At 36.2% G+C, this 26,121-nt stretch overlaps 1 protein-coding gene across 3 annotated transcripts in view; it reads right to left on the reverse strand.

The window, feature by feature from the left end:
• Nucleotides 1–23,980, reverse strand: part of LOC138807552 (zinc finger CCHC domain-containing protein 7-like) — a 195,429-nt gene extending 171,449 nt beyond the window's left edge. Inside the window, exons 1-3 of one of the 3 annotated variants that reach the window (XM_069993317.1) lie at nt 23,897–23,966; nt 20,103–20,308; nt 18,208–18,832 (exon numbers count right to left, since the gene is read on the reverse strand). In XM_069993317.1, coding sequence (XP_069849418.1) covers nt 18,208–18,808 — 601 coding nt within the window. In that variant the 5' untranslated portion in view covers nt 18,809–18,832; nt 20,103–20,308; nt 23,897–23,966. Of the gene's footprint in view, nt 1–18,207; nt 18,833–20,102; nt 20,309–23,892 lie in introns of all 3 variants that reach the window. The other 2 variants (XM_069993316.1, XM_069993318.1) reach the window with 2 other exon arrangements.
• Nucleotides 23,981–26,121: the final 2,141 nt, after the last annotated feature.

Raw genomic sequence — 26,121 nt, forward strand, 5'->3', positions numbered from 1 at the left:
TGGTACTAAGTACACAATGGCTTACATTTAATCCTGTTAATAACCACACAAAAAAAGAAATAAAAGACTCACTTTTCAGTCATCTCTCTGGACCACTGGGCTAAAATAACAGCATGACTAAATCTGACATTGACCCTGTGGCCCTGCTAGGAGTTAAAAGAATTCCTTTGAGTCTTCAGAGGCCTGTTTCAACTGCTCCAGTAGGGGTGGGCTAGTCGTACACACTTGTTAGCCTTCTTTACAGTAACAGGTCAAATTATAAATTGTCATACTGTAATATATACCAGCTCTTACTATACACGTGAAGCCTGTACCTCATAACAAAAGCACAAGAATGACAAAATAATTATAGCTGGCTGATAAAATGTCTTAGATGGATGCAACTACAACAATGAGAATTTATCCAAACAATAACATATTACTGAAAATAAAATTTAAAGCATAAAATAAGAATATACTAAATTAACAAAAGATAAATCATAAACTTAAAAGAAAAAAATGTGTAATTTTTCCTAGAGTATCAGTTTCAGCAAGCCTACTAGATTAAAAATCCTTAATTTTTTTTGTAAAGTTTCATAAGCTTGTGTGTGACATGAACCCAAAAATAAGTGTCCATATGACATAAATCTGCTTAAAAGCCATTACTTTTTCCTTTTCATCGCTTTTCAAAATACAATTTATGACTTGCAACAAAGAAGTTACAGAAACTTACACCTTCATCTCTAGTGACTGAAAATAATTAGATACAAATTTGCTATGCTTAACAAAGATTTGTGATTTTACTATTAATATTTTTATTCTATTTTTTTAAAATAAAATTCCAGACAATTCCTATTTCAAAAAGTTTAAACACTAAAAATTTTTCAAAGCCAACTACTTGCTACACATTATCTCAAGTTACTACAATTAAAAAGAAATACAGCTCCCATTCATATCAATATTTAAAATGAAAGGGTCAAATTTTCTGTATATTAAACACCAATAGATGTCATAATGACATTATTAAAATTATTACACATAAAGGCATACCTTAATTCTAAGCTGTCTTTTGTGGCAAAATATCATATGTAATTAAATTTCTGTACTTACAGGCCTTTTATAGTAAGTACATATTCAAGACAATATTTAACAAAATACTTAATTGATTAGTCTCAAGGCATTGCTTTGATCATTTGCAGAGATGTAAGTTAATTTAGGATAAAGGCCAGAGGTAATATTTTAATACTTACAATAGTCAACCTGATAAAATATGTAAAAGGTTAAGTAAACTCTTTTTTAAAAAAAGATTTCAAGTATTCTATTTTCAAAAGTCCTGACAGTACAGGTATTCCTACCTATCAGTGGTAATGTTTTCTTCCAATTCTTATTTTGTTCTCACCTCTTTTCTCTCATTTACATTTTTTTTTATTTTTCAGGAAACACTAATGTTCAACTATAGCACTGAAATGAATATGAAGCTGTGAGACCTGTAAAATATTTCACAAACCAACTAAATTCAAAGTCTAATTCAGAGCCTACTTTTATGAACAGAAAACTTAAAAGCTAAACAGTCCCTGTACCACACAAAGTAAGATTATCCTCAACTGTCTTACCTCCACGGCAGTTTTTGGTCTAAAAAAATATGAGCAAAAGCATTTCTACTATACTTCAATAGTTACTATACATGTTTAGTCATTCGGTTTTAAAAGAATCTTCCACCCACTGCCAAAAGAAAAAAGAACAAAACAAAACAAAGCCACCAAACAAGAACTTCAATAAAGACTGGAAATGGCATCAAGCAACATGACCTTAAAAAAAAAAAAACACACTTGTCTGACAACTGCCTATGAAGTTTTTAAAACTCTATACTTTTACAGTTGTATTACTTTTCATACCAAAGATGATACAGTTTTGAAATGCTAAATACTAGAAATACATACATCTTAGCCATTCTCGTATTTGTCTAATCAAAACTAAAATATCTTTTAAAGTACTCATTGGATTTAAGGGATCAGAATAATTTTACAAATTATTGAAGATTATATAATTATGATCACAAACTAGAAACTCAACATTATTTTAACTATTATGAATAAACAGCTAATAAGACAGGATTTTTGTCATTATTTTAAAGTATACTGACTTTAAAGGCAATTCTTTTCATGAGAAGTCATTTCATAGAAAACAAACTATTAGTGTGAAATCAAAATACTGTGTATAAAATAGAATAACTACAAAATGGTAAAAATGAAAAAAATAGTGCTAATTATTTGTTGGTAATCACAAATTCTATAAACCTATTACATACACAAAAAGCACTAAAATGTACACACATACACACAAAAAAAACTAAAATCCACACACAGAATGAAGGATTTCCTTTATCCCCAATTACCAAAATACTCATAACCAGAAATATTATTTTAGATAATTCACTGTGTGAAATATAATAAAAAGATGAATTAACAAAATTACTCTTTTCCTTCATAATTACTAGCATTAGAACAGTTTTTAAGAACATTAGTAGTATATTACAATATTATTTTTCCTGGTAGAATAGGAAATTATTAGAACTTTTTAAACAGTAAGAAAAAGATATTTTTATTATATTCATTTAATGAACATAAAATTCAGTTAAATTTGCTAGTATATACTATCCTTAAAATCAATTTTAAGAAATAGAAATGGCTTTGATCACATTAACTTGGTATTTTAAAGCCTTTATATAAAAATATTATGAAGAGCTGCTGGAACTATAGAACCTACTTTTGCTCTGTAAAATAATCAATATCTAAACTGACATAACACTTCAAGGACTAAACATTCCAAAGCATAAAGTTGTGTTTCAGAAAATATTCTATCCACAAGAAACAAGCATTTTTACAAGTAGTAGCAAATTTGCAAAAAGATCTATTTGGGGTAAAATGTTATGTCCCTTATCCAATGTATATTCCTATGTCTATTTGAATACATACCAAGAACAAACAAAAGTTCAATGTAAAAGAAATCACATATCAGACTACATATGAATGTCTTTAATAAACAATAGTAAATTAAATTTGTAATAGTACTAGTTAATACTTATTGCTAGTTAGTATTTTAATATTAACTTGATTCAACTATAAAACCATCTCAAAAGTAAAAAGACGATAAATAGAAACTTCAAAGATTAATAAATTTCCATCAATTTCATGCATAAAACTAAACTATCTTTTGAGCTTTTCAACAGCTCAAGAATTAAACTGCTACTGTTACTAAGAAAACAAAACCAAGAAGAAAATTAGTTTTTCTTTGCTAGTCCCCATAGATCTAAGTACCACACAATATTACTTCCCAATCTGCAAAACAAAACAAAACATCACAGGAAAAGATGGGTTAAGGAAAAAAAGATCAAAACAAAGAAACAACTTTTTTTTTTTTTAAATCCTCTTTCTCCTTAGCAATCAACAAAATAACAAAAAAGAAAAAGTGGAAAAGTCACCCAGAATATATGACCATGTAAGCATGGGCACTCTTGCAGAAAACCAAGTCTGCAACCCAAAGCCATGGGAAATTTAAATTAGAGCTGCTTGCCACAAAAGGCAGGGAAATCTGTATAGATAAAAAAGAGACTGCTGAAGTTGCAGGTATACTACTAAAGATCTTTTGAGATTTCTAAACAAACTTCATTGGTTTTATTAATTTTTTAAAATGAAAATAACTATTCACACTATACTATAAAGATTGTTTTCCTTTTTAATTGAAATACATATGCATGTGATAAACCTAATGAAAGAGAAAAAAAGAATTCTGTTTGTTTATATATGGTTTCAGAAACTTGCCTCACAAATCTATACTCTTTCAATAATTTTAAAGGAATAAGAAATTTTAACAAAATGAAGACTACTACTGCTCCTAAGTGATGGTATAAGCAAGAAAGCTGAACAAAACTCCTGACTCTCCTCCTACTTAACAAAACCAATATTATCTGAAAATTAGATGACCATCCCATTGTAATAATATATCCATATCAATTTCTTTTGCTAAATCTGATAATTGTGGTAGAAATATCAATTTCTTTTGCTAAATCTGATAATTGTGGTAGAAAATCTCATGCAAGAGAATATGGGGCTAAAATAATCATTACTCAAAACATTACAACATCATTTAGATTATATTTATGTTGCTACAAAATTTTGATCATTTCTAAAGCAAACCAAAAGAGTTGAGGTAGATATGGAGTTGTGTGATGAGCAAAATATTCAAGTATATGGAAGTTGATCTTTCATGTCCTTACTGGTACAAAGAAATTTTATTGACAATTAAAATACTCGAAATTTGGGATATAATGTTTCTAAACACCACTGTCAACAGTTCATTTATTTGATATTTGGCCATTTAACACCAAAATGTGAGTATAAGGTCTAACCTAGGATTAATGTAAATGCACACCTTTTTAATAATACCTCCTGACTTCAGTTAAATTTGCTATGCTCCTGAATTCCTCACCTATTTAAAGTATAATTTATATTATTTTAGCAATTTTATCTATCAGCCATAATCAGATTAGTCCCTACATTTTTATAATTCCTCATTAACTACAAATACGGAAAGATGGAAAAGTTTTCTAGAGAAGATTTCCCAGCCTAGGGTAGATAATTCTATTACAATCACTATTTAGTTACAAAGCAAAATCAAATGTGAACTACTCATTTCAAGGGAATTGCCAATAAAAACACTTTTCCCTTAATAAGTAGCTCTTAAGCTACTTAACAGCCATTCTTTCACCTTGAGGCAGTGATATGTCACTATTTAAGTAAAAGCAAACGTTAGGGAGTACAAATGATTTTGCCATCACAGATTTATGGTAGTGTGCCTTAAAAAGCGTTTGCAAAAGACAGAAGAACAAATGGTAGGACAAAACTAGGACAAAAACTCAAAATTCTAAGAATTTGTACAATTTAGTGAATAGGACCCATTTTATAATAACATATTTTTCAATTATATTTTGAATCCAAAACTTTTTATCCTTAGAATTACATCTATGAATACCAGAGCCAATGCTATTAGATCAAGATTTAAAAGAAAAACCAAGGCAAATGTACATTAAGTACATCTGTAATTTTTATTTAAAAAAAATACAACTACATTTAGTGGATGGCCAAATAAAAAATTTACCTCTCCATTATTAGCAGACTTAATAATAATTTGTCAACTCAAAATGCAAAACTTTAGCCATGTAATACCTTTAATTTAAAACAAAACAATGACCAACACATAAAGTTTTTAAACTAAAAAACTTCTATTAAACCAATATTTTCCTTCAGTATAAAGTACTAACCACAAAAGGGATCATTTAAGAAATTAATAAAAATTGAATATAAATTTAGTAAAGCCTTAAAATCAAGATCTTCTACTTGGAGAATTATCAGAACACACACACACACACACACACACACACACACACACACACACACACACACACACACACACACACACACACACACACACACACACACACACACACACACACACACACACACACACACACACACACACACACACACACACACACACACACACACACACACACACACACACACACGGAAATTCTCTTTTATATTTCCTTAGAAAAAGTTTCACACACACACACACACACACACACACACACACACACGGAAATTCTCTTTTATATTTCCTTAGAAAAAGTTTCACAATCCAATGTGTTAATTCATATCAAGTTTATCCTCTGACCATAAAAACATACTGTTTGTAAGTTATACTTAACCTTAGACAAATGATCATTACATACAATATGTTACTTTTATAGCAAATAGTTACAGGAAAATTACATTTAAACACTTTATCCAGAAAGTCCATCGGGATTCAAGTTCCTCTAACAAGAATGAAAATGTTGCCCATCTAATTTTAGGTTTCTCCATTCCAAAAATACATGCAAACCTGTAGATAAGGTAATACTTTGATGATAAGTGTACTATGTAATTTATTTAGTTCAAGAAATGTGTGTCATGACATTTTCATATAAGCAGTTTCTAAAGAATTTAGTGTATCTCATATAAAAATCAAATCGGTTACTTAAAGAAATATAATAAAATAAACTCTCTTCCCAGGTACTTAATAATGTTGAAAAGAAAAGCTACTATAAATGCATTTAGCTTAAAAGCCAATACCAAAGTTGCTGATCTACAATTAAATCACAGAAATTAATGACATACAATATCAACATTCCAAAATGTTATTAAAATCCAACCCAAAGCTGCCTTGGCATTTCTGGGGTTTCTAATAAGATTTTCAGACTGCTGAACAATGACCATAAAAGGCTTTCAAACTTCACTCCATTCACAAGTAAAGTTGAAATTGAACATTTTTATTTCTTCTCTTCCTATGACAACTTTACCATGGAACACTGAATACCACAGCTCAAGTCATTATGCTAATTAGAAATTAATAAAAAGATGTCCTCACAATGGTTAAGTGTAAGGTGACATGCTACAACTAGAAACACAGCTCAAAAGCAGCTTTAGGAATTGTGTAGTCCAGGCTTACAAATCTGAACACTTGACACTCTTGGCCACTGGAACTTTAGCATCTGGGCCACTTTTTAACTATACAGATATTGTGTATGAGAGAGAGAAGTATGTCAAATAACAGTCCAATCTTATGACCTCTAGGCCTAGGTTATCTCAAGAAACGTATGTAAATTAAGCTGATGCATGAACGAAAAAGAAGATTTGAAGAGTCCAAGTAAAGTTTAATTAATGCTTCCAAACAAACAAAATGGGCTCCCTTCTTATGCTGAGACTATAAGGAAGAACACAACCTATGAAGAGTCAAAGTTGTAGTAAGCAGTACAGCATAAAATATACTTTAAATGGCTGGTTATGCCCTTAGACTAATTTATAGGACCTGGTCCAATTGTTTCATGTGAATTGTTCTATATAAAATTGTAAATTGTTCTATAATATAATTATGGTTTTTTCCTAAACTTCAAATGATTGTACAAGGGGTTTACAATTTAAAATGTTCACTTAAGTGTCCAGTGCTTCTTGATCAGTCATCCTATCCATCATTCACCATCATCCTATCTGCCCCTTCTCCCAATTCAACATTTCCTACTTCAGTTATTATATATGTACACTGAGTATTCTAACTGCATTTGTTCCCTGTTCCCTTTTTTTCTAATTATGCACTAAGAGAAAAAGGAGATATAGAAACAAGAAACAGGTAGAAATCAATATAAAAATTTATATGAAAAAATATGAATAAGGTCTTCCAATATGAAAAACACAAATACAGCCAGATGCTGGTGGCTCATGCCTGTAATCCTAGCTACTCAGGCAGCTCAGATCTGAGGATTGTGGTTCAAAGCCAACCTGGGCAGGAAAGTCTATGGGACACTCTCATCTCCAATTAAATCACAGAAAAAGCCAGAAGTGGCACTGTGGCTCAAGGAGTATAGTACTAACCTTGAGCAACAGGACTCATGGACAGCGCCCAAGCCCTGAATTGAAGCACCAGAATTGGAAGAAAAAAAGGAGGGGGGGGGAGGGGAAAGGAGGGAGGGAAAGAAAGAGAGAGAAAGAGAAGAAAGAAAAAGATAAACAATAAATATCCTTTCTCATTTAAGCTGAGGTGGCTTCTGAAAAAACAAGCTATTAAAATGTTTAATCATATCTAGCTATGAATAAACATTAATGGCACTATACAGTTATGCTTCTATTAAGAATTTCACCAAAATCTTAATTTACCAAATTCACCTTCCAGGGGCTCAGCAAATCAAAGAAAGAACTGACAGATGGGATTGCACCCAACTAAGAAGTTTCTGCATGGCAAAGGGCCTACTTAACAAGCAAAAAAGACCATCCTACACAATGGGAGTAAATCTTTGCCAGCTAAATGTCAGATAATGGTCTAACATGTAGAATATACAAAGAATGCAAGAAACTAAATCCGAAATGAATCAACAATACAATAAATGGGCAAAAAAGCTAAACAGACTTTTTAGAAGAAACCAAAATAGCCAACAGACACATAAAGAAATGCTCGATATCTCTAGCCATAAAGGAAATGCAAACTAAAACAACACTAAGATTCCATCTTACTCCAGTTAGAATGACCATCATCAAGAATACAAACAACAATAGATGTTGGCATGGATGTGGAGGTACCCTTAAACTGTTGTGGGAATGTAAACTTGTTCAATCATTCTGGAAAGCAATTTGGAGATTCTAGACTAAACATAGAACTACCCTATGATACAGAAATACCACTCTTGGGCATTTATCCAAAAGATTGTAAATTAGGATATGGTAAAGCCATTTATACAACTATGTTCACTGCAACACTATTTCCCATAATCCAAGTATAGAAATAGCCCAAACTCCCCTCAATGGAAGAATGGATCAAGAAAATGTGGTATATGTACACAATGGAATTTTTACTCATCCATTAGGAAGACTAATATTATATTATTTGCAAAGAAATAGATGGACATGAAAAAAACTATGTTAAGTGAAGTCAGGCCCAGAGAGACAAAGAATACATATTCTCACATATGCAGAAGCTAAAACTAATTCATAAATGTACAAGTAAATACATACAGAGTTGTATGCAAGGGTACACAAATGAATGGTACTTACAGGGAAGAATTCAAATGGTTAAAATCCTTGGAAAAACAAACTTACAGTCCAACAAAATAAATACCAGAAAACTTGCACTTGGCAGGTCAAAGGGAGGGGAGTAGATAAAGGAAGAAAGGAAAGAGAAGAACAGTCAAAACATTCAATATTCAAAATACTCTAAGATAATTAAGAGGAGGGTTAGGGTTGGAAGGGATGAGAGAGAATGAAAGGGATGACATAGATCAAGATGCATTATACTTATACATTTTTATTGAATGGTAACTCCTTTGTGTAACTACTTGAAGATAATAAAAATATAATTAAAAAAACAAACAAAGCCAGGCACCGGTAGCTCATGCCTGTAATTCTAGCTACTCAGGAAGCTGAGATCTGAGGATCACGGTTCAAAGCCAGCCTGGTCAGGGAAAGTCCAATAAACCACTAGAAAACCAGAAGTGGCACTGTGGCTCAATTGGTAGAGTGCTCGCCTTGAGCTGAAGAGTTGAGGGATAGCGCCCAAGCCCAGAGTTCAAGCCCCACGACCGACCAAAAAAAAAGGAATTTCACTATCTGTTTCTATACTGTATTTAACCTGAACTTCAAGACCAAAGCTCAAGACCAAAGCTTCAAAGACCAAAGCTTATTTTTTGTGCTAGTCCTGGTACTTGCATTCAGGGCCTCAGAGCTGTTCCAAAGCTATCACTTGAGCTATACTTCCATACTTCCAAGCTTTTGGTGGTTAATTAGAAATAAGAGCCTTAGTTTTGTCTGCCCAGGCTGGCTTCCAAAGATGATCTCAGCCTCCTAAGATTACAGGTTTGTGACACAGGAGCCCAGCAAAGTGGTTCTTTTTAATACAGTATTTGTATTTAATCCAGAATTTGTGTATTGGGGGGGAGGGGTGTGGGGGGGAGGGGTGTGTGTCTGTGTGTCTGTGTCTGTGTGTGTGTCTGTGTGTGTGTGTCTCTCCTGGGACTTATACTGGGGCCTGAGCACTATCCCTGAACTTCTCTGGCTAAAGGCTAATGCTTTACACTACTTGAGCCACCATTCTACTTCCAGCTTTTTGGTAGCCTTACTGGAGACAAGAGTCTCATGGACTTTCCTACCTGGACTGGCTTAGAAGCATGACCCTCAGATCTCAGCCTCCTCTGATTAGCCAGCATTACAGGCGTGAGCCACTAGCACCTGGCTTAATTCAGTATTTTACTTACCCACAGCCACTTTTTAAAAAAAGTGTTATTACATTCCTCTGAAATGATTACATATTGTGCTGGGCATCTCTTGTATTTTAAATGTATTTAGTTCTGGTATTACAGTGAACTTTCCATTGCCATGCATTTCAATGTTTCCAAAAGCAAGGACTACATAGCAATTCTTAAGTCCCAGCACCATAATGGTAGAGTAGCTTCCACATTTTTGGACCACTTTTAAGAATTCAGAATTAATATTGTCCTAAGGAAGTATATCAGAAAATGTCATCAAATCAAACTAACTATATTTAAAGAAAGTGTTATACTAAAGACCTGCTCAAATACCATGTTCTGTAAGCCTGTATCTGTTACAATGGTCATGAACCTATAGTTCATAAACCTGTAGTTTTCGTTTTGCCAAAATATTTTCCTATTAACTCCCATTTTAACTTTATAACTTTAGTGAAACAAAATGTATCATGTAATGAATAAAAAATTAAGCTACTCAAAGTTTATGACTAGAAAACTGCAGAACTGGGCTGGGCACCAGTGGCTCACGCCTATAATCCTAGCTATTCAGGAGGCTGAGATCTGAAGATCATGGTCCAAAGCCAGCCCAGGGAGGAAGATCCATGAGACTCTTATCTCCAATAAACCACTAGAAAAAAGCAGTAGAGCGCTGTGAGCTTTAAGAACTCAGGGATAGCGCCCAAGCCCACCACCGACAAAAAAAAGAAAAAGAAAAAGAAAAGAAAAGAAAACTGCAGAACTGTTAACTCTTAATGACTACCACTAACTGATAATATAGTCTGGCAATGGTGACTCAGATCTGTTTTCTTAGCTACTCAGGAGGATCATGGTTCAAGGCTAGCCCAGGCAAATTAGGGAGAATTCATCTCAATAGAAAAAGCTTGGCATAATAGCATGTACCTGCTATTCCAGCTACATAAGAAGCATAAATAAAAGTTCAAAAAGCAAGACTGTCTCAAAAATAACCAGAGGCAAAAGGGAGTGTGGAAAGGCATGTCTCGTAAAGTACTTGCTATCTAGCAAGTGTGAAGCCCTGAGTTCAAGTCCCAAAACTAACCAAAAAAGAACCTATTACGAACCATTACCCGAAACTAGAATGTAAATATTAATCAGCCAAGCAATGTAAAAACTGATTCAAGAATAACCTAAGAGAATATCTTAAGGTTCTGATCAATAAGATATTGATATATTTGAAAAAACTGAAACTTAACATATGTAACCTATTTTACTCAAATTTTAGCTGAATATCTATCAAGTGCAAGGGATAAACAATTGCTTCTTGATTAGTTGTTCACCCAGAAATTACATCTAAGTGCATTTTAGGGAGGAAAAATGGAATTTTATACAAAATAGTTAAAAGAATGTCCTAAGTTGTTAAAAGCCATTAATTTTACCTCATTTTTTAAAAACCATGATTTTTTAAGCAAACCAACCCAATTACACTTCTATTTTAAATAATACTATATAAAGAACGTTATTCTATATAGAAAGATAGAATTGCAATTAAATTCACCTAAGATTAGGTATCCACTATGTAGGGCAAATTTTAACAATCTGAAAGAGCAATGTAGCCAAATGACTATTGGCTCCAGTCTATAATCCTAGCTACTTTGGATCCTGAGATTTGAGGATCATGGTTCAAAACAGTCTGAGTAGGAACTATCACCAAATAACCAGCAAAAAGCTAGAAGTGAAGTTGTGGCTGAAGTGGTAGAGTGCCAACCTTGAGCAAAAAAAATCTAAGAGACAGTGCCCAGGCCTTGAGTTCAAGCCCTGGTACCAGCACAATAAATAAACAAACAAATCATACACCTGAGGGAGGGCTATACTAATACAAACCTCTATAACATTATAATCCCAAGCAAAAAACAGCGCTTCTTCAACTCTTAAAAATGCTATATTCTATATTTTTCATAGATATTTTCTTTATACATACCAAACCTATTTAACTTTGCTAAGTCTAAATCTTCCAAAATTATCAAATGCAAACGAAACATTAAGATCAAAAAGTAGACTAAAACATGCTTCTGCAAGTGTAATTACACTATTTATTATTCATTAGTTTTAAGTGAATCTTAAGACTTTAAGAAAATGGATGATTAAGTAAGTGAATGGACCTAGACCAAATCATGTTAACTGCCTGGGTTGGCTTCAAATCCAAATCCTCAGATCTCAGCCTCCTGAATAGAGTAACAGAGGTGAGTCACCAGTGCCTCACTCTCCTTTCTCTTTCCAAGAAACATGTTATTTCCCTATAATTTCTAAATCATATAATATCTCTTGTCATCCTTTGGTGCTCTTATGAAACTGAATCCTTAAGATTAACTTCACAAATCTAAAACATGACCATTTCCTTTGGTAATCTTTTCTTCAAACAGGAATATGCTTTTCTAATTCAAGTTTCCCCCACTCCTGCCCTCATCAATCTAGTTTTGCTTGCCATGGTTTCTTATCTGTAGCCAGTCAGCCCAAAAATATTAAAGAAAAGAATTCCAGAAAGAACAATTCACATGTATCAAATTAGAGGCCATCCAAGTAGCACAGCAAAATCTTAAAACTACCCTGCTCGGTCAGCTTAGGATGTTAATCCCCCTTTGTATAGCATATCCACACTGTGTTAGTGTGTGTGTGTGATCTACATCTCAGTCATCACCATTCTCAGATAAACTGTCTCAGTACCTCAGTGCTTGTGTTGAAATAAATTTCATTTTACTTAATAATGACCCGAAGTCTCAAGAAGAGCGAAACTAGCAATTAGGATATGCCACAGAGAAAAAATAAAGTGCTTCCTTTAAGGAAAAATGTACAAGTTCTTGATCTAATTTGGTGAGAAAAATCATATGAGGTTGCAAAGATCTATGGTTAAAAAAAATAAAATCTTTGTATGAAATTACAAAAAAGGAAAAATAATCATGGTAGCTTGCTGGTACATTTCAAATTGCAAAATGTATAGGCACAGCATGGGAATTAAAATTAGACATTAAAATATATTGTCATATTATTTGTTATTAGTGCCTAAATTACAACTTAAATGTAAAATTTATACATGTACAGGAGAAAACAGTAGATCTGATTCTGTCCTCGGATTCAGGCATCTACTGAAGATTTTAGAATGTATTTTCTGAAAATAGGAAGAGCAAAGCACTCCCACTAACAAGAATAAAAGAAAGGCTAGGAGTTTAAGAAGAAAAACAAATGACAGACCAAGCTCAGTTCGTGTAAGAAGCTTTAGGAGCACTTCCTTAGCATACACAAGGTCCTGGTTCAAACCCCAACTTGGAGGATTGAAGGAAGCCTTAGGTAAGAGTAAAGGAATTAAAGGAAATGAGGCCCAAACCTTAGAAATAAACTCCTACATATCTCAGTATTTAAAAAACAAAAAAAAGCCATTATGGGTACTAATAACCTGTTTTGGCAGAAATGTATTATAAGCAGAGCCACCCTCATGTGATTGTGTGTGTGTGTGTGTGTGTGTGTGTGTGTGTGTGTGTGTGTGTGTGTGTGTGTGTGTGTGTGTGTGTGTGTGTGTGTGTGTGTGTGTGTGTGTGTGTGTGTGTGTGTGTGTGTGTGTGTGTGTATATATATACATATATATATGAGTGTCACATACTGTCTAAATGAAAACTCAGAAAGTTAATAAACAACTTCAAATTATAAAATGAGACGTGTTGAGCATCTAAAGGACATTAAGAAAATAAATGTCCCTTAATTGTGAAATATTCACCAACAAAACAAACAAAATGTTTAAGCACCTCACTAAAATGGGATAGGGGAAAGCCTAAGGTTTTCATAGAAGAGGTAATACCACTCTCATTACTACAAATTTAGTAATATCAAGTACAAAATATACATGCATTTATATAGTCTTCCATAGGTTAAGTAGTATTCATCTGCACAAATCATATAATAGTATTTGTTCATAATGTATAAGTTTTAACCACATGTCAACATCAGAGGTGTAGGGTGTGGGGGGGGGGAAATCTTGGGGCTTTTTTGTGTGTGTGGTCCTTAGCCTTGAACACGGGGGCCTAGGCCTGGACCTGGATGCTGTCCCTCATCTTTTCTGTTCAAGGCTAGCACTCTACCACTTGACCCAGAGCTCCACTTCTGACTTTTTTGGTAGTTAATTGGAGATAAGAGTATCATGGATTTTCCTGCCTAGACTGGCTTCAAACCATGATTCTAAGATCTCAGGCCTCCTAACTAGCTAGGATTACAGGCATGAACCACCACCAGCACACCTAGCTTCATCATCAATATTTTCAGAGACTTACTCAATCATGGAAACTTCTATAGAACTATTTGTTACCATATTTTGTCTCTTCAATGAATGACAAAGTCACTTAAACTAAAACTGTGTCTTTTCAAAACACATAGAATTTTCACATACTAACATGAAAAAAGTTCTCTGTAAAAATTATGAATCAGATCTATTTGTGAAATGGATAATAACTACAAAGTAACAACACACTTTAGAATATCTCACTTATTAAATAGAAAGAGAATACGAGATCAACTAAGGAAAAAAATTGAAGGATCTGTATTTAAATATTTGTTTTTAAGAGTCAAGTTAAACTGTAGAACTGTAGACATCTCGATTGCAGAATTTGACTAGAACAGATACACAAATCCTAGAATCAAAAAAAGAGGGAAAAGGCTGGCATCCAGGTAGTTCAGGCCTGGCTCAAAGCCAGCTGGGACAGGAAATTCCGTGAAACTCTTATCTCCAATTAACCATCAGAAAATGAAGTGGTGCTGTGGCTCAAGTGGTAGACTGCTAGCCTTGAGCCGAAGAGCTGAAGGACAGCGCCCAGGCCCAGAGTTCAGCCCTACAACTGACAAAAAAAAAAAAAAAAAGGGAGAGGGGGAGGCAGGAACATAAAAGCAACATACATGGAATGTCTGGGATTTACTTACATTTTGTATTTTTTTTTTTTTTGTCAGTCATTAGGCTTGAATTCGACTTAGGCAAGTCCCTGTGCTCTTGAGCCACAGGGCCACTTCCAGTTTTTTAGTGGTTTACTGGAGATAAGAATTTCACAGACTTTCCCTGACCGGGCTGGCTTTGAACCGTGATCCTCAGATCCTTAGCCTCAGATCCTCAGAGGCTAAGGCCTCCTGAGTAGCTAGGATTACAGGCGTGAACCACTGGCACCCGGCTTCTTGTATTATGTTGCAGAAAAGGTAGTATATGAGCACATGAACAGTAATATTTATATAATGTAAGGATGAATTCGATTTTTATAAAACCATAAATGTATGGAAAACATAAGGAAATCTCTCCTCTCTCTCCCCCTCCCTTGTTCTCTCTATTTCTTTCTTTCTCTCTCTTTTTCTCTATCTGAACTTTTTTGCTCAAGACTAGTGCTCTCCCACTTAAGCCAAAGCTCCACTTTTGGCTTAGCAAAAAACATTTTAATATGCTAAAAACTTGAAGTCAGGGCTGGAGATATGGCTCAAGTGGTAGCATGCTGACCTGGCAAGCATGAAGCCCTGAGTTCAAGCCTCTGTACCACCAAAACCAAAATTTGCTAATGGAAGTGGCGCTGTGGCTCATGTGGTAGAGAACTAGCCATGAGCTGAAGAGCTGAGGGACAGCACCCAGGGCCTGAGTTCAAGCCCCACGACCAAAAAAAAAAAAAAAAATTGAAGTCATCATAAACTATTCCCATAAAAGACAAAATGCTTTGTATCAAAGTGCCTATTAATAAATCAAACAGAAATTTGTAACAAGGCAAGTTACAGTTAAAATGAGATGCAGCTAATTGGAACTACTATACTTTATTGGTAGTAATTAAAATGCAGTCACTATGACAACCAGTTTTAAGAGTGCCTCAAAAAATTAAACAACATTAGCAATAAATCCATTCTGAGGTATATACTTCAAAGAACTAAAAGCAGGTTTTCAAGTCAAAACCTGACCAGGCACATTCACAGCAGCACTATTCATAATAGTCAAAAGGCTAATCCTCATTAGCAGGTGAATGGATAATCAAAATATAGTACATTCATATAATGGAATATTATTCAGTCTTGAAAAGTAATGAAATACTGACAGCTACAATCCTAACAGATACTTAAAAACAGCTTTTGCTAAAAAGCATTGACTCCTCACTTGAAATTGCAAATGTCCAAAGGCTAACTAAAAAAAGGATAAAAGCTTAGCATCCTTGCCTCCATTTTTACATCTGTCTCTTTACTCTGGGCCCCTCTCACCGCTGCAATTATCTTTCTTGGGTTGCAAGAAGGACAAGACTAATCAATAATGTCTTCACAATGAGGGAACCAAAGCTACTACCCACAATGAAAAAAACAGCAGACCTCAAGACAAAGCAGTCCTCAAATGAAGACAATTACTTATAATGATGCAACTATATAACCTGGAGCAAAAGTAACCAACTTACAGGAACCAGACTGCTCCCCTCAAGTAATGACAGCAGTAATTGCTCCAGAATCCCTAGGAGAATCAGAACTGAGATAATAATCAAGCCGGCCACACTTTGCCAGGATCTGTTTAATTATGTATACATCTTTTTTCCTACCCCCAATTTTCCTCTATTTAAATCTATAAAGCTCTTGTCAGTACCCTCCAGATGGGCTGAAGTATGTCTGTACTTTTTGCCATTTACTGTGGCATGTCTAAGCCACATAAGCAATTTCTGTTCTTTACTATTACTGATCTTTTTATTTCTTGTATTCTGTCAAGTGACTGGACTTCACAATGTCACTTGATTTTCTTGCTCATGGCTAAGGCTCTCCTACTTGAGTCACTGTTCCAGTTAGGCATTTTGCTGATTAATTAAAAATGGAGTCTCTTGGCCTTTTCTGCCCCAGCTAGCTTCAAACTTAGATCCTGCAGGTTTCAGCTTCCTGCGTTGCGAGGATTATAGGCACCTGGTTAAACATGTAATTTGTTAAGTTAAAATCTTCCATGTACCTCCTTTTTAGCTAAAACCTATCTTTTGCCAATAGTGCCATATAACCAATAACTCTCTCAACGGGCTGGCCTCCTGTCAACCAAAAGGAGAATGGCCATTCCCACCTCCCCTCTACAGTCCTACTCCAGTGCTATCCTCTGTCATCATACTACTTCTTCTTTATTCGAACCTATGGTCTCAGACTCCTGGGGTTCTTTACAATTAGTTACTATATTGGGTACTCAGATGTACACGTTCATATTAAGACCATCTCTCACATGTATGTATTACCATCTCTCAATGTTGCGAATTAATCAAGTGAAGCAGCCACTATAATAGCTGTAGCTATTATTCTCTTCTTTTTGCTGACAAATTCTTAAGATCAGCAAACTATAGTTATGTCAGCTACTGATTAGGTCTAAGTAAGTCCATATTGATAAGAGTCCCCATTTATTTACTCCCCATTTATTATGTGAAGCTGCTTTTCCCCTAAAGGCAAAGTTGAATAGTTAAGGGATTCTTTGGCACAAAAACCTAAAATATATTCTGATTCTTTAAAAAAAAAAAAAAAGTTGCCAGTCCCTGGGCATCCAAGCATTATCTACAAAGATACTATTTCTTCAGAGGACAACAGTCAACAGTGTCACTGAAAGTTTTGGAGCAAAAATAAAGAACACGAATAAAGAGGCATCTCAAGACAACTACTATGTAGGGAAGGTACAAAAAACTATTCAGAAAACTATTGCAAGAAACGTGACATTAGGCATAAAGGACTTGGAAAAAAAGACTACTAGATGACTACATGTGACAGAAGAGACAAAGCTAAACACCAAAATCTTAATCTTCAATAATATAACTTAAAATTTCCATTTTCCCCAACAACTCTAGAGAATTTTAGCTTTCCATATTTTTCCTGTCTTGCTAGTTTTAGAATTCCCGAAGTACTAATTTCACCTTTTTTTGACAGTATTTTTTTAAAAGAGGGAGGATTTGGACACAGGATCTTGCACTTGATAGGCAGGTGCTCTACTACTTGAACCATGCCCCAGCCTTTAATTCTCATCTTTTATATTCCAAGTATTCCTCATGCTTGCTGTCTAGATAACGCCTGTGTAAGCAAACTACTTTTGAAGAGGTGATCCCAACAGAGTTAGCCAAATGTCAGATGTAGATGGAGTACTCACCTGTGGTACCAAATAAGAGAAGGGAACTAAGTTTTCAGGCCTAAAACTTTATCCAGCCCAACAGGAAGAACCAGCTAAAATTTGCTTACAGCAGGAATGTCTTTGATATATTCTTTCTAATGTTTAAAGACTACCATTAGGATCGACTCTGCTGACCATCTCATGAGAAACAACATTGAAAATGAGCAAATAAAAGGAAATAACCCTGCTGTCTTCTGTGTAGGAAAAAACAGTCCGTTTTAATAAAGACAACAGTACTTTTCAAGATAGCCAGTATACTAACCTTCAATAACAGAGTTTTCACATCCCACCAGGTTAAGAAGGATATCATCATCTTTATCATCGACTTCACATCCCAATAGCATCCAGCTTTCAACATTCTCATTTTCTGAAATGGTGCTCTCTTCTTCTTCTTCACTTGAACTGACCTCTATAATCATGACCTCTCGAATAACTCCTGATTTCTCTTCAGATTTAGGCTTTTCAATATCCCTCTTACCAGCCAATTTATTAGAATGATGAGAAGCAGGAAGACCTTGAGTCTTTTCTTGTTCTTGGTCTCTAAAATTTTTTCTTTTACATCTATAAATACTATCTTCATCAGATAAAGTGATAATCTCTGACTCATCCGATAACTGGATGACCTCACTATCTGAAAGGACAATTAAGTTCTTCTGATTTGGCTTACTACCAGATGATTCCAAATTCTCAGAGTTGTTTTCTTCATGTCCTTCCTCCCTGATGGCACTACCAAGATCTTGGGCATAATGAACTTGGCTGTAAAGTTGAAATTCCACTTCACTATCAACACTCAGTTCACTAGATGACTCTTCCCGATAAAGGTTATCTTCATATGCTTCTACAGTCTCATAGCCGCCAAACATTATGAAAAGTTGGTTTTCTAAGGGCTGTAGGAGAAAGTTATACAAAGAATATATTTTAAAAGCTTAGATCTCATCTAGTTAGTACAGATCATCCAAAAACCAACTTCTCTATACAGAGGCCATCGGTTTTCTCCAATATATTAAAATACTTTTTCTCTTACTTTTAATTTTTTAACAGGTCTAAATCCTGTTATGACCCACTATAATGTCCACCCCACTCAAATAAGAATTATGACCAACAAATTAAGTTACAGCTACTAGCAAAAATATATTTCTAAGGTATAATGAGAAAAAGACAAACAGGTAGAGATCTACTCCTTCACAACACCTATTCTTCAAAATGGTTAAAATTACAAAAAAGATTCTAACATCTCTCTCTATATCATTCATTTTTCATCTCTTCCTTTCTTCTGGCCTTATACTTTTCAGGTATGTGGTCTCATATACACTCATATACAATATTACTTTATTACTAAAAGCTGAAACAGAATGCCATTATATGTACTGTTTAGAGTGTAGTTAATTATTCTGAACTAAAAACTTAATCTCAAGGAATGGAGGTATAAGTTCAGTGATCGAGTACATGCTCAGCAACTAAAAGGAAGGCCATAGGTTTAATCTCCAGCACTACAATAATAGTAGTAGTAGTAGTAGTAATAATAATAATAATAATAATTCCTTGGTGCAAAGAATACATTGAAAATATTTGATAAATTTGTTTACTTTCATGCTAGTTATAAAAATGTGTATGAAATACAAACTTATTAAAGACATAAAACTGGCTGGGAAGGTGGCTCAGTGGTAGAGCGCTTGCCTTGCATGCTTGAGGCCCTGGGTTCGATTCCTCAGCACCATATAAGCAGAAAAAAAAAAGCCAGAAGTGGCTCTGTGGCTCCAGTGGTAGAGTGTTACCCTTGAGCTGAAGAGCTGAGGGACAGTACCCAGGCCCAGAGTTCAGGCCCTACGACCGGACCCCCCCCAAAAAAAAAAAAAAGACATAAAACTGAGGCAAATTTCTCAGTTCTAGGGGAAAAAATACATAGAAAAACAATTTATTTTCTTATTGCATGTATATTAAGTTCTGCACAGCCTTCAACTCAGCTTTAAAATCCCTTTCCACCATTTATAGTTATCCATAGCACTCTATATTTCAAAACCTTTGCCATATTTCTAATTATCTATTCAATGTAAATGTTCCAGTAACAATGTCAATTTATCCTTTCTTCCACTCTTAGTTTTACAGATACAGTAATATAGAAATAATAGTTTCAAGCTGGGCGCCGGTGGCTCACACCTGTAATCCTAGCTACTCAGGAGGCTGAGATCTGAGGATGGGGGTTCAAAGCTGGTCCAGGCAGGAAATCCGTGAGACTCTTATCTCCAATTAGCCACCAGAAAACAGGAAGTGGTGCTGTGACTCAACTGGTAGAGCACTAGCCTTGAGCTGAGGAGCTGAAGAGCTGAGGGACAGCGTTCAGGCCCAGAATTCAAACCCCACGACTGACAAAGAAAGAAAGAAAGAAAGAAAGAGAGAAAGAGAGAGGGTGGGGAGGGAGAGAAGGAGGGGAGGGGAAGGAAGAAGAGGGGAGGGGAGAAGAGGGGAGAAGAGGGGAGAAGAGGGGAGAAGAGGGGGGGAGGGAGGGAGGCATGGAGGGAAGGAAGGAAGGAAGGAAGGAAGGAAGGAAAAGGAAAGAAAGAAAGTTAGTTTCCATAGGTTTCCAATTCTCTGCTCCAAATGTCAGGGTTTTGTGATGGTAATTTTGATTTAAAAACAACAGCAAAAACAAAAAAAACAAAAAACAGCTGACCTCAAGAATCACATGAACCAAAGCCCAAAATACACTAAACTTAAGCTGTTCTATTTTGTTTACTAAAATAAAGAAACTAACTTTTAATGCTTTTTTCCTTCTAAGTACAATATACTTGTTCCCTTATCCCACTGCTTTTCAGGTTGCTATGCTGTTATGGTCATACAACTTGAATGTTGCTGTCTGAATAATAATGCTCATAGCATTTATCAGTTTATATTGAAATGTTAGCCTCAGAGGAATTCAAATAAAAGATGAATCCTTTCCTTTTTATTTAATAGGTAAATTAATTCTAAAAGAAGTCAAAGGAATTATGTTTCCTTCAAAATCCTCACTGGATCCATCCTGAGGATCCAGTGTGGACTTAAGATAAAACCTAATTCCAGTGCAGCACAGAAAAAAATTAAAGAGCTAAATTACAGAGTTATAAATTTGACTACTCTTGGAGGCATCCCAAAGGAAAGGGATTAAGAATAGAGCCATAGGCACACCTGTGAATGTATGCCAAAAATAAACTACAGAACCATAATAAAAACTGACTTCCTTGGGTCTAGGATTTATCTTTTCCCCTGAAATGTAGAAAAATGAATTTAACAATTTAGCCCCTATGGCCTTTAAGAGGATTTTATATCTTCTCTACTTGAAAACTGTGCTCAGGGATAGCATACTCTCTTCTATTTATGTAGCTTATGTATTCCAGGGTTAAGGTTTGCCTCAGGCTGCCTTTGGTTTGTTACTCCTTTAATTACATCCAAATGCATTTAATTTATTTTTAAAAAGTAAACTCAGAAAAAAAAAAGTATACTTCTTGAGGAATACATATGTACACATACATATCCCTTAACTGGGGAAGTGTTCTCAATATTTGGGTCATTGTAAACAATTTCTAAGCACACTTAAATAAGTGTCTTTATTAAATAAGGTCTTTATGACAGCCACAAACTTTTAATCTAGAAGAAACCTGTTGGATTATTTCACATAGCCTCCTAAATCTACATACAAGGAAATTGAAGGTCCAAGAGATAATAAGACCCAAAGAGATAATGAGGCCTATCCAAGGTTAGGCAGCTAGTTAAGACCACACTAGAATATATTTACATTTCATGAGTCTCAGCCAAGTACTAAGATTTTTTTTAAAGAAAAGTTTCAAAATAAATGATTTCAGGGGGCTGGGAAGGTGGCTCAGTGGTAGAGCACTTGCCTTGCATGCATGAGGCCCTGGGTTCAATTCCTCAGCACCACATAAGCAAACAGAAAAAGGCCGGAAGTGGTGCTGAGGCTCATGTGGTAGAGCGTTAGCCTTGAGCTGAAGAGCTGAGGGACAGCACCCAGGCCCAGAGTTCAGGCCCCACGACTGGACCCAAAAAAAACAAAAAACAAAAAAAAAATCAAAATAAATGATTTCAAATAAAAACTGGTACATATGCATTGGCTCTAACACCTAAATTTACCTTATACATATCCATTTTACTTTCAACTGTAGTACAAAACCTATGAGGGGCATTTAATTAGAAAGAAAACATAAATTTAAATATCAGTTTACTATCCACAAACCTCTCAAATTGGTACTCAAAACTTTACCAGTCCTAAAACTAAAGATGGCTCCTACATAAGAATCTAAAATATCATGGACTTGCAAATGAAATTTATCCTAAAAATTAATATAGCTTAATATAAAAACAGCTATACCAAATAAATTACCACGAAAGTTCTCACCATTATAAAAAGGGAGTAGTAATCATTTACTGATTTTTTTAATGAAACAATGTAAGGCTTATTAAAGCTTTTAAAATTTACTTAAATTTAAAGCCAATACTTTCATTCTAACAGTCTTTCTACTGGCCATTCTGGACATTTTGCTCTTATTTCTGCCGAACCACTTAAACCACAGATGTCCTTTCTTGATATTATAGGCATTCACTGCAGACAAAGTTGAATAAAACCCACAGATTTATTTTAGTTATTTTATATGCTGGGGATTGAACTAATAGCATCCCCAGCCTCACACCTGGCCTTTAAACCCACAGTTTTAATTAGAATTTGATTAATACATTGTTTACTATCAACTTAAAATTTCTGACTCTTAGGATACTACCCTGACAGACGGTGCTGACGGACCGTGCTACACAAATAAGTTAATCAAAGTCAAAATGTAGGGATCTATTTTTCAAAGGAGATTGCCACTTTGAATCAAATTACTGCAGAAAGAAGTGCCTTGAAGGAAGAAAATTAGACTTAAATTAATGTGGTGGAATCCCAACTGTTCTTGAGACAATCTTTTTACAAGAACAAATTCTGTCTACAAACAGTTGCTTCCTTTACCTTTCTCTCAGCTGTTCTCCTTCTGCCCTATAGACTGTTATCCTGACAATCCGATTCTCTAGCTCACAGCTACACTGAACTGTTCCCAAAGCACAATGTTGTTAAATACACACAGTTCATCACTTTAAAATGGTCATTACAAGAAAGCCTAAATATTCAAAACAAAGACTAGAGCTTTGGGAGGGACCTGAATATCAACCAATTAAGGCTCTAATTTTATACATGGGGAAAGTGGGCTAGGGGAAAATTTATGAGCTTAAAAAGACCTTAAGTTGTTGGGGTTTTTTTTCCCTAGTTCAACCTTGAACTCTGTGATAAAGGCTAATTCTACCTAAAGAGATTCCAAAAGAGATTTTAGCCGAGGCTAAAATCCAGGCCTAATTCCCAGCCAGCTTGTCAAATGCATTAGCAACCCCTCCCTAAAACTAAAGGCACCTACTACCCGGCCAGCAGGACGTGAGGGATAACGGGAATCTTGGTGAACATAGTTAAGTCATCTTGCTTCACATGAGGGAAAAGGCATAGCTCCCAGAAATTTCTATGGTCCAGTGATAAAAGAGTTGGCCTAGGACTGCATGGCCTCCTCCCCCTAGGTGCAGCCGGGCCTCCGCGTTTAACTAGGGAACCTTGTGGGACACTTAAGTAAAACAGTCGGAAAGGCCACCCCCTCTTCGACGCCATGCAGGCCCAGCCTTTCTTGAACTCCGGTCTCCAGGCAGTGGAGGGTCGGGGAGGCGCGAGAAGCCCGGCCAGCCCTCGTAGCCGCGTGGGAAAGCGCGCGGCTGACGGGCCACTACTTGAGGCCGTGCCGCGCCCCGTCGCACCACGAGTGAAGAGCGACCGGGCCGCGGAGGCCTGTGAGCGGCACGCGCGAGTTTCACAGTCTCACGGGCAAGGCAGAGTGGGGCAGGGGTCCCGCGGCCGCGGGCGGCTCGGGGTCCGTCACACACATACTCACTGCCGCAGCTGCGACCAGGAAGCACCAACCAGGAACCAAAACGCGTAGAAGGACGGGGAGGGGCGAGGACAAATGAGGTAAGGAAGTCGCGTCCGCGAGAACTCAGGAGAAGGGAAGACACTTCCGGGGAAAACAGAATTCTCCGCAGACGTCCTTCCGTCCCCGCCCGACCCACGGGCCCTTCCTGCGCATGCGTGTCAACTGTTAACTCTTCCCTGCTTACAGCCTTTCGGTTCTGCTTGTTTTTTGCTCTCTTCCCTTCATCCTTTCCTTCCCAAATACCTGGGCTTTGTTTTTGGTGGAACGTATTTTGTTTGAATGAGTTGCACAAAAGATAACCACTTACAGAGAAAACAGACTGAGCTGGTTCTCCTCCTGACCTAGAGAAAACTACAACTCCCATAATGCTATGGGTGGTACTGACAGGCCCCGCCTACGCCTGCGTTTTACTGGTGTCCCTCCAGGTGCCCACGTGGTCGAGAGCTGGACTGAAGCCTCTTAGCAACGGGGACGGCTCAGGTGGCCACTTCAGCGGTTGTCATGCGGAACCCCAATAAAAGAAAGGCCTTTTTGAGAATGTCCGGCTTCTAGTTTCATCAATCCTGGGCTGGATGACCTCAACTGGTCTCTTCCACCCATAGGTTGGAGATGAATTTAGTTCACAGTAGGATGCTCTCACTCCCAGCCCCCAACAGATTTAACCCTTTGTGAACCTTGAAGACTAGCATGCTTGCTAAAGCTTGGACTCAGTGCTGGTCGTTTGGAACCTTATGGATGCTATAAGATAGTACTGGGAGTTTCTTGCTTTAATTCCCAATTTCACCCTTTAAAAAAACCATAGTAAACCCATCTGTGCAACATTACAAACACAATTGGTCTCTCACAACAACTCTGAAAGATAATCTTGACTTTTATTCTTTTTACCAACATTAACTGAGCATCTGTTAAGATCCAGGCTTTGGTAGAAAGTGCTAATAGATGGGATATCTGTAACATCATATAAAGCAGAGGGGGGGGGTGGAATATAGTTTGGCTATAGTCTGATGGAAAAACAGGCATAGTCAGTGGCCTCGAGGGTGAAAAAGCTGCAGCCAATAGGTTTACGACCTTATAACAATTGTAAATTTGACAGAAAATATAATTAGAAACCTTGGTTAGCATTATGGTAAGTACTAGGAAGGAGGACACATTATGAAAATACAAATTTTAAAAATTCATTTTGAAGATAAGGAAACAGGCACATAAGTGGGTCCCAGCACTCAGGAAGCAGAGGCAGAAGTCTAGGCCAGCAAGACAATTGTATGAAAGAGGCAAAGAGGAAGGAATAGATTAAGAGATTGGGAAACAAACCAAGAACCAGAACTGGACCCACCAATCATCAATTCATAACCTCAAACAACTGGAATACGGCATGGTGGTACTTGACATGAAGATGAATATAAAAAACTTAAGGAGTTGAAGACACAGATTTATGACTACAGTAACACACACACACACACACACACACACACACACACACACACACACACACACACACCAGGTATTGTTTAGAAGCTCTTTAGAAATTATGAGATCCAGTCTCTTTTTCTTCAGAAAAAAACAGACATTATCTTAGATTGGTAGGTAGGGCAGTAAGCAGGTGAAGAGGAAATACACCCAGGCCATAAGATTTCATTTCATACTCTGAGCACAAGATTAAGATAATGGATCCACCTCTTTAGAGTATACTCACTTATTTAAAGATTAAACTAGGAAAGATAAAGAGGATCACCTGCACAGAATTCCCACACCTTGGCAGTGTTTGTGCATTGGCCAAACCTTATAGGTGAACCACAAGAGATAGGCCTCAGTTTTGTAGCACCTATAGCCCCACCCTATTAGATATGTAGTAGGAAGATCCCTATTCAGGCAGGCGAGCCCACTGCAACAAGAAGCAACTTTATTGAGAAGGTTCCTACACTGACCGGTCAGGGCCACAGCACAGCTGATACTGCAACCCCGAGTGGCCCCCATTCTTTGGTTTTTAAAGGCAAAATCCATGAGGTCAAGCCTGGTCATGCTCAGGTGACCAATGGGATCGTAACACACACAAAGGATTGTACAGTCATACCAGACCACACACAATAAGCGGCGTTTAATGTAAGCATGTGCAAAAGGCAGGGTTTACCGGAAGCACTTGGAGCCAGATTACAACCTATCTGTTTTATGGGTCAGTCTTTAACTCA

The sequence above is a fragment of the Dipodomys merriami genome, unplaced genomic scaffold (assembly GCF_024711535.1).
Source record: "Dipodomys merriami isolate MVZ:Mamm:240054 unplaced genomic scaffold, mDipMer1.0.p SCAF_420, whole genome shotgun sequence".
In the NCBI taxonomy this organism is placed as follows: Eukaryota; Metazoa; Chordata; class Mammalia; order Rodentia; family Heteromyidae; genus Dipodomys; species Dipodomys merriami.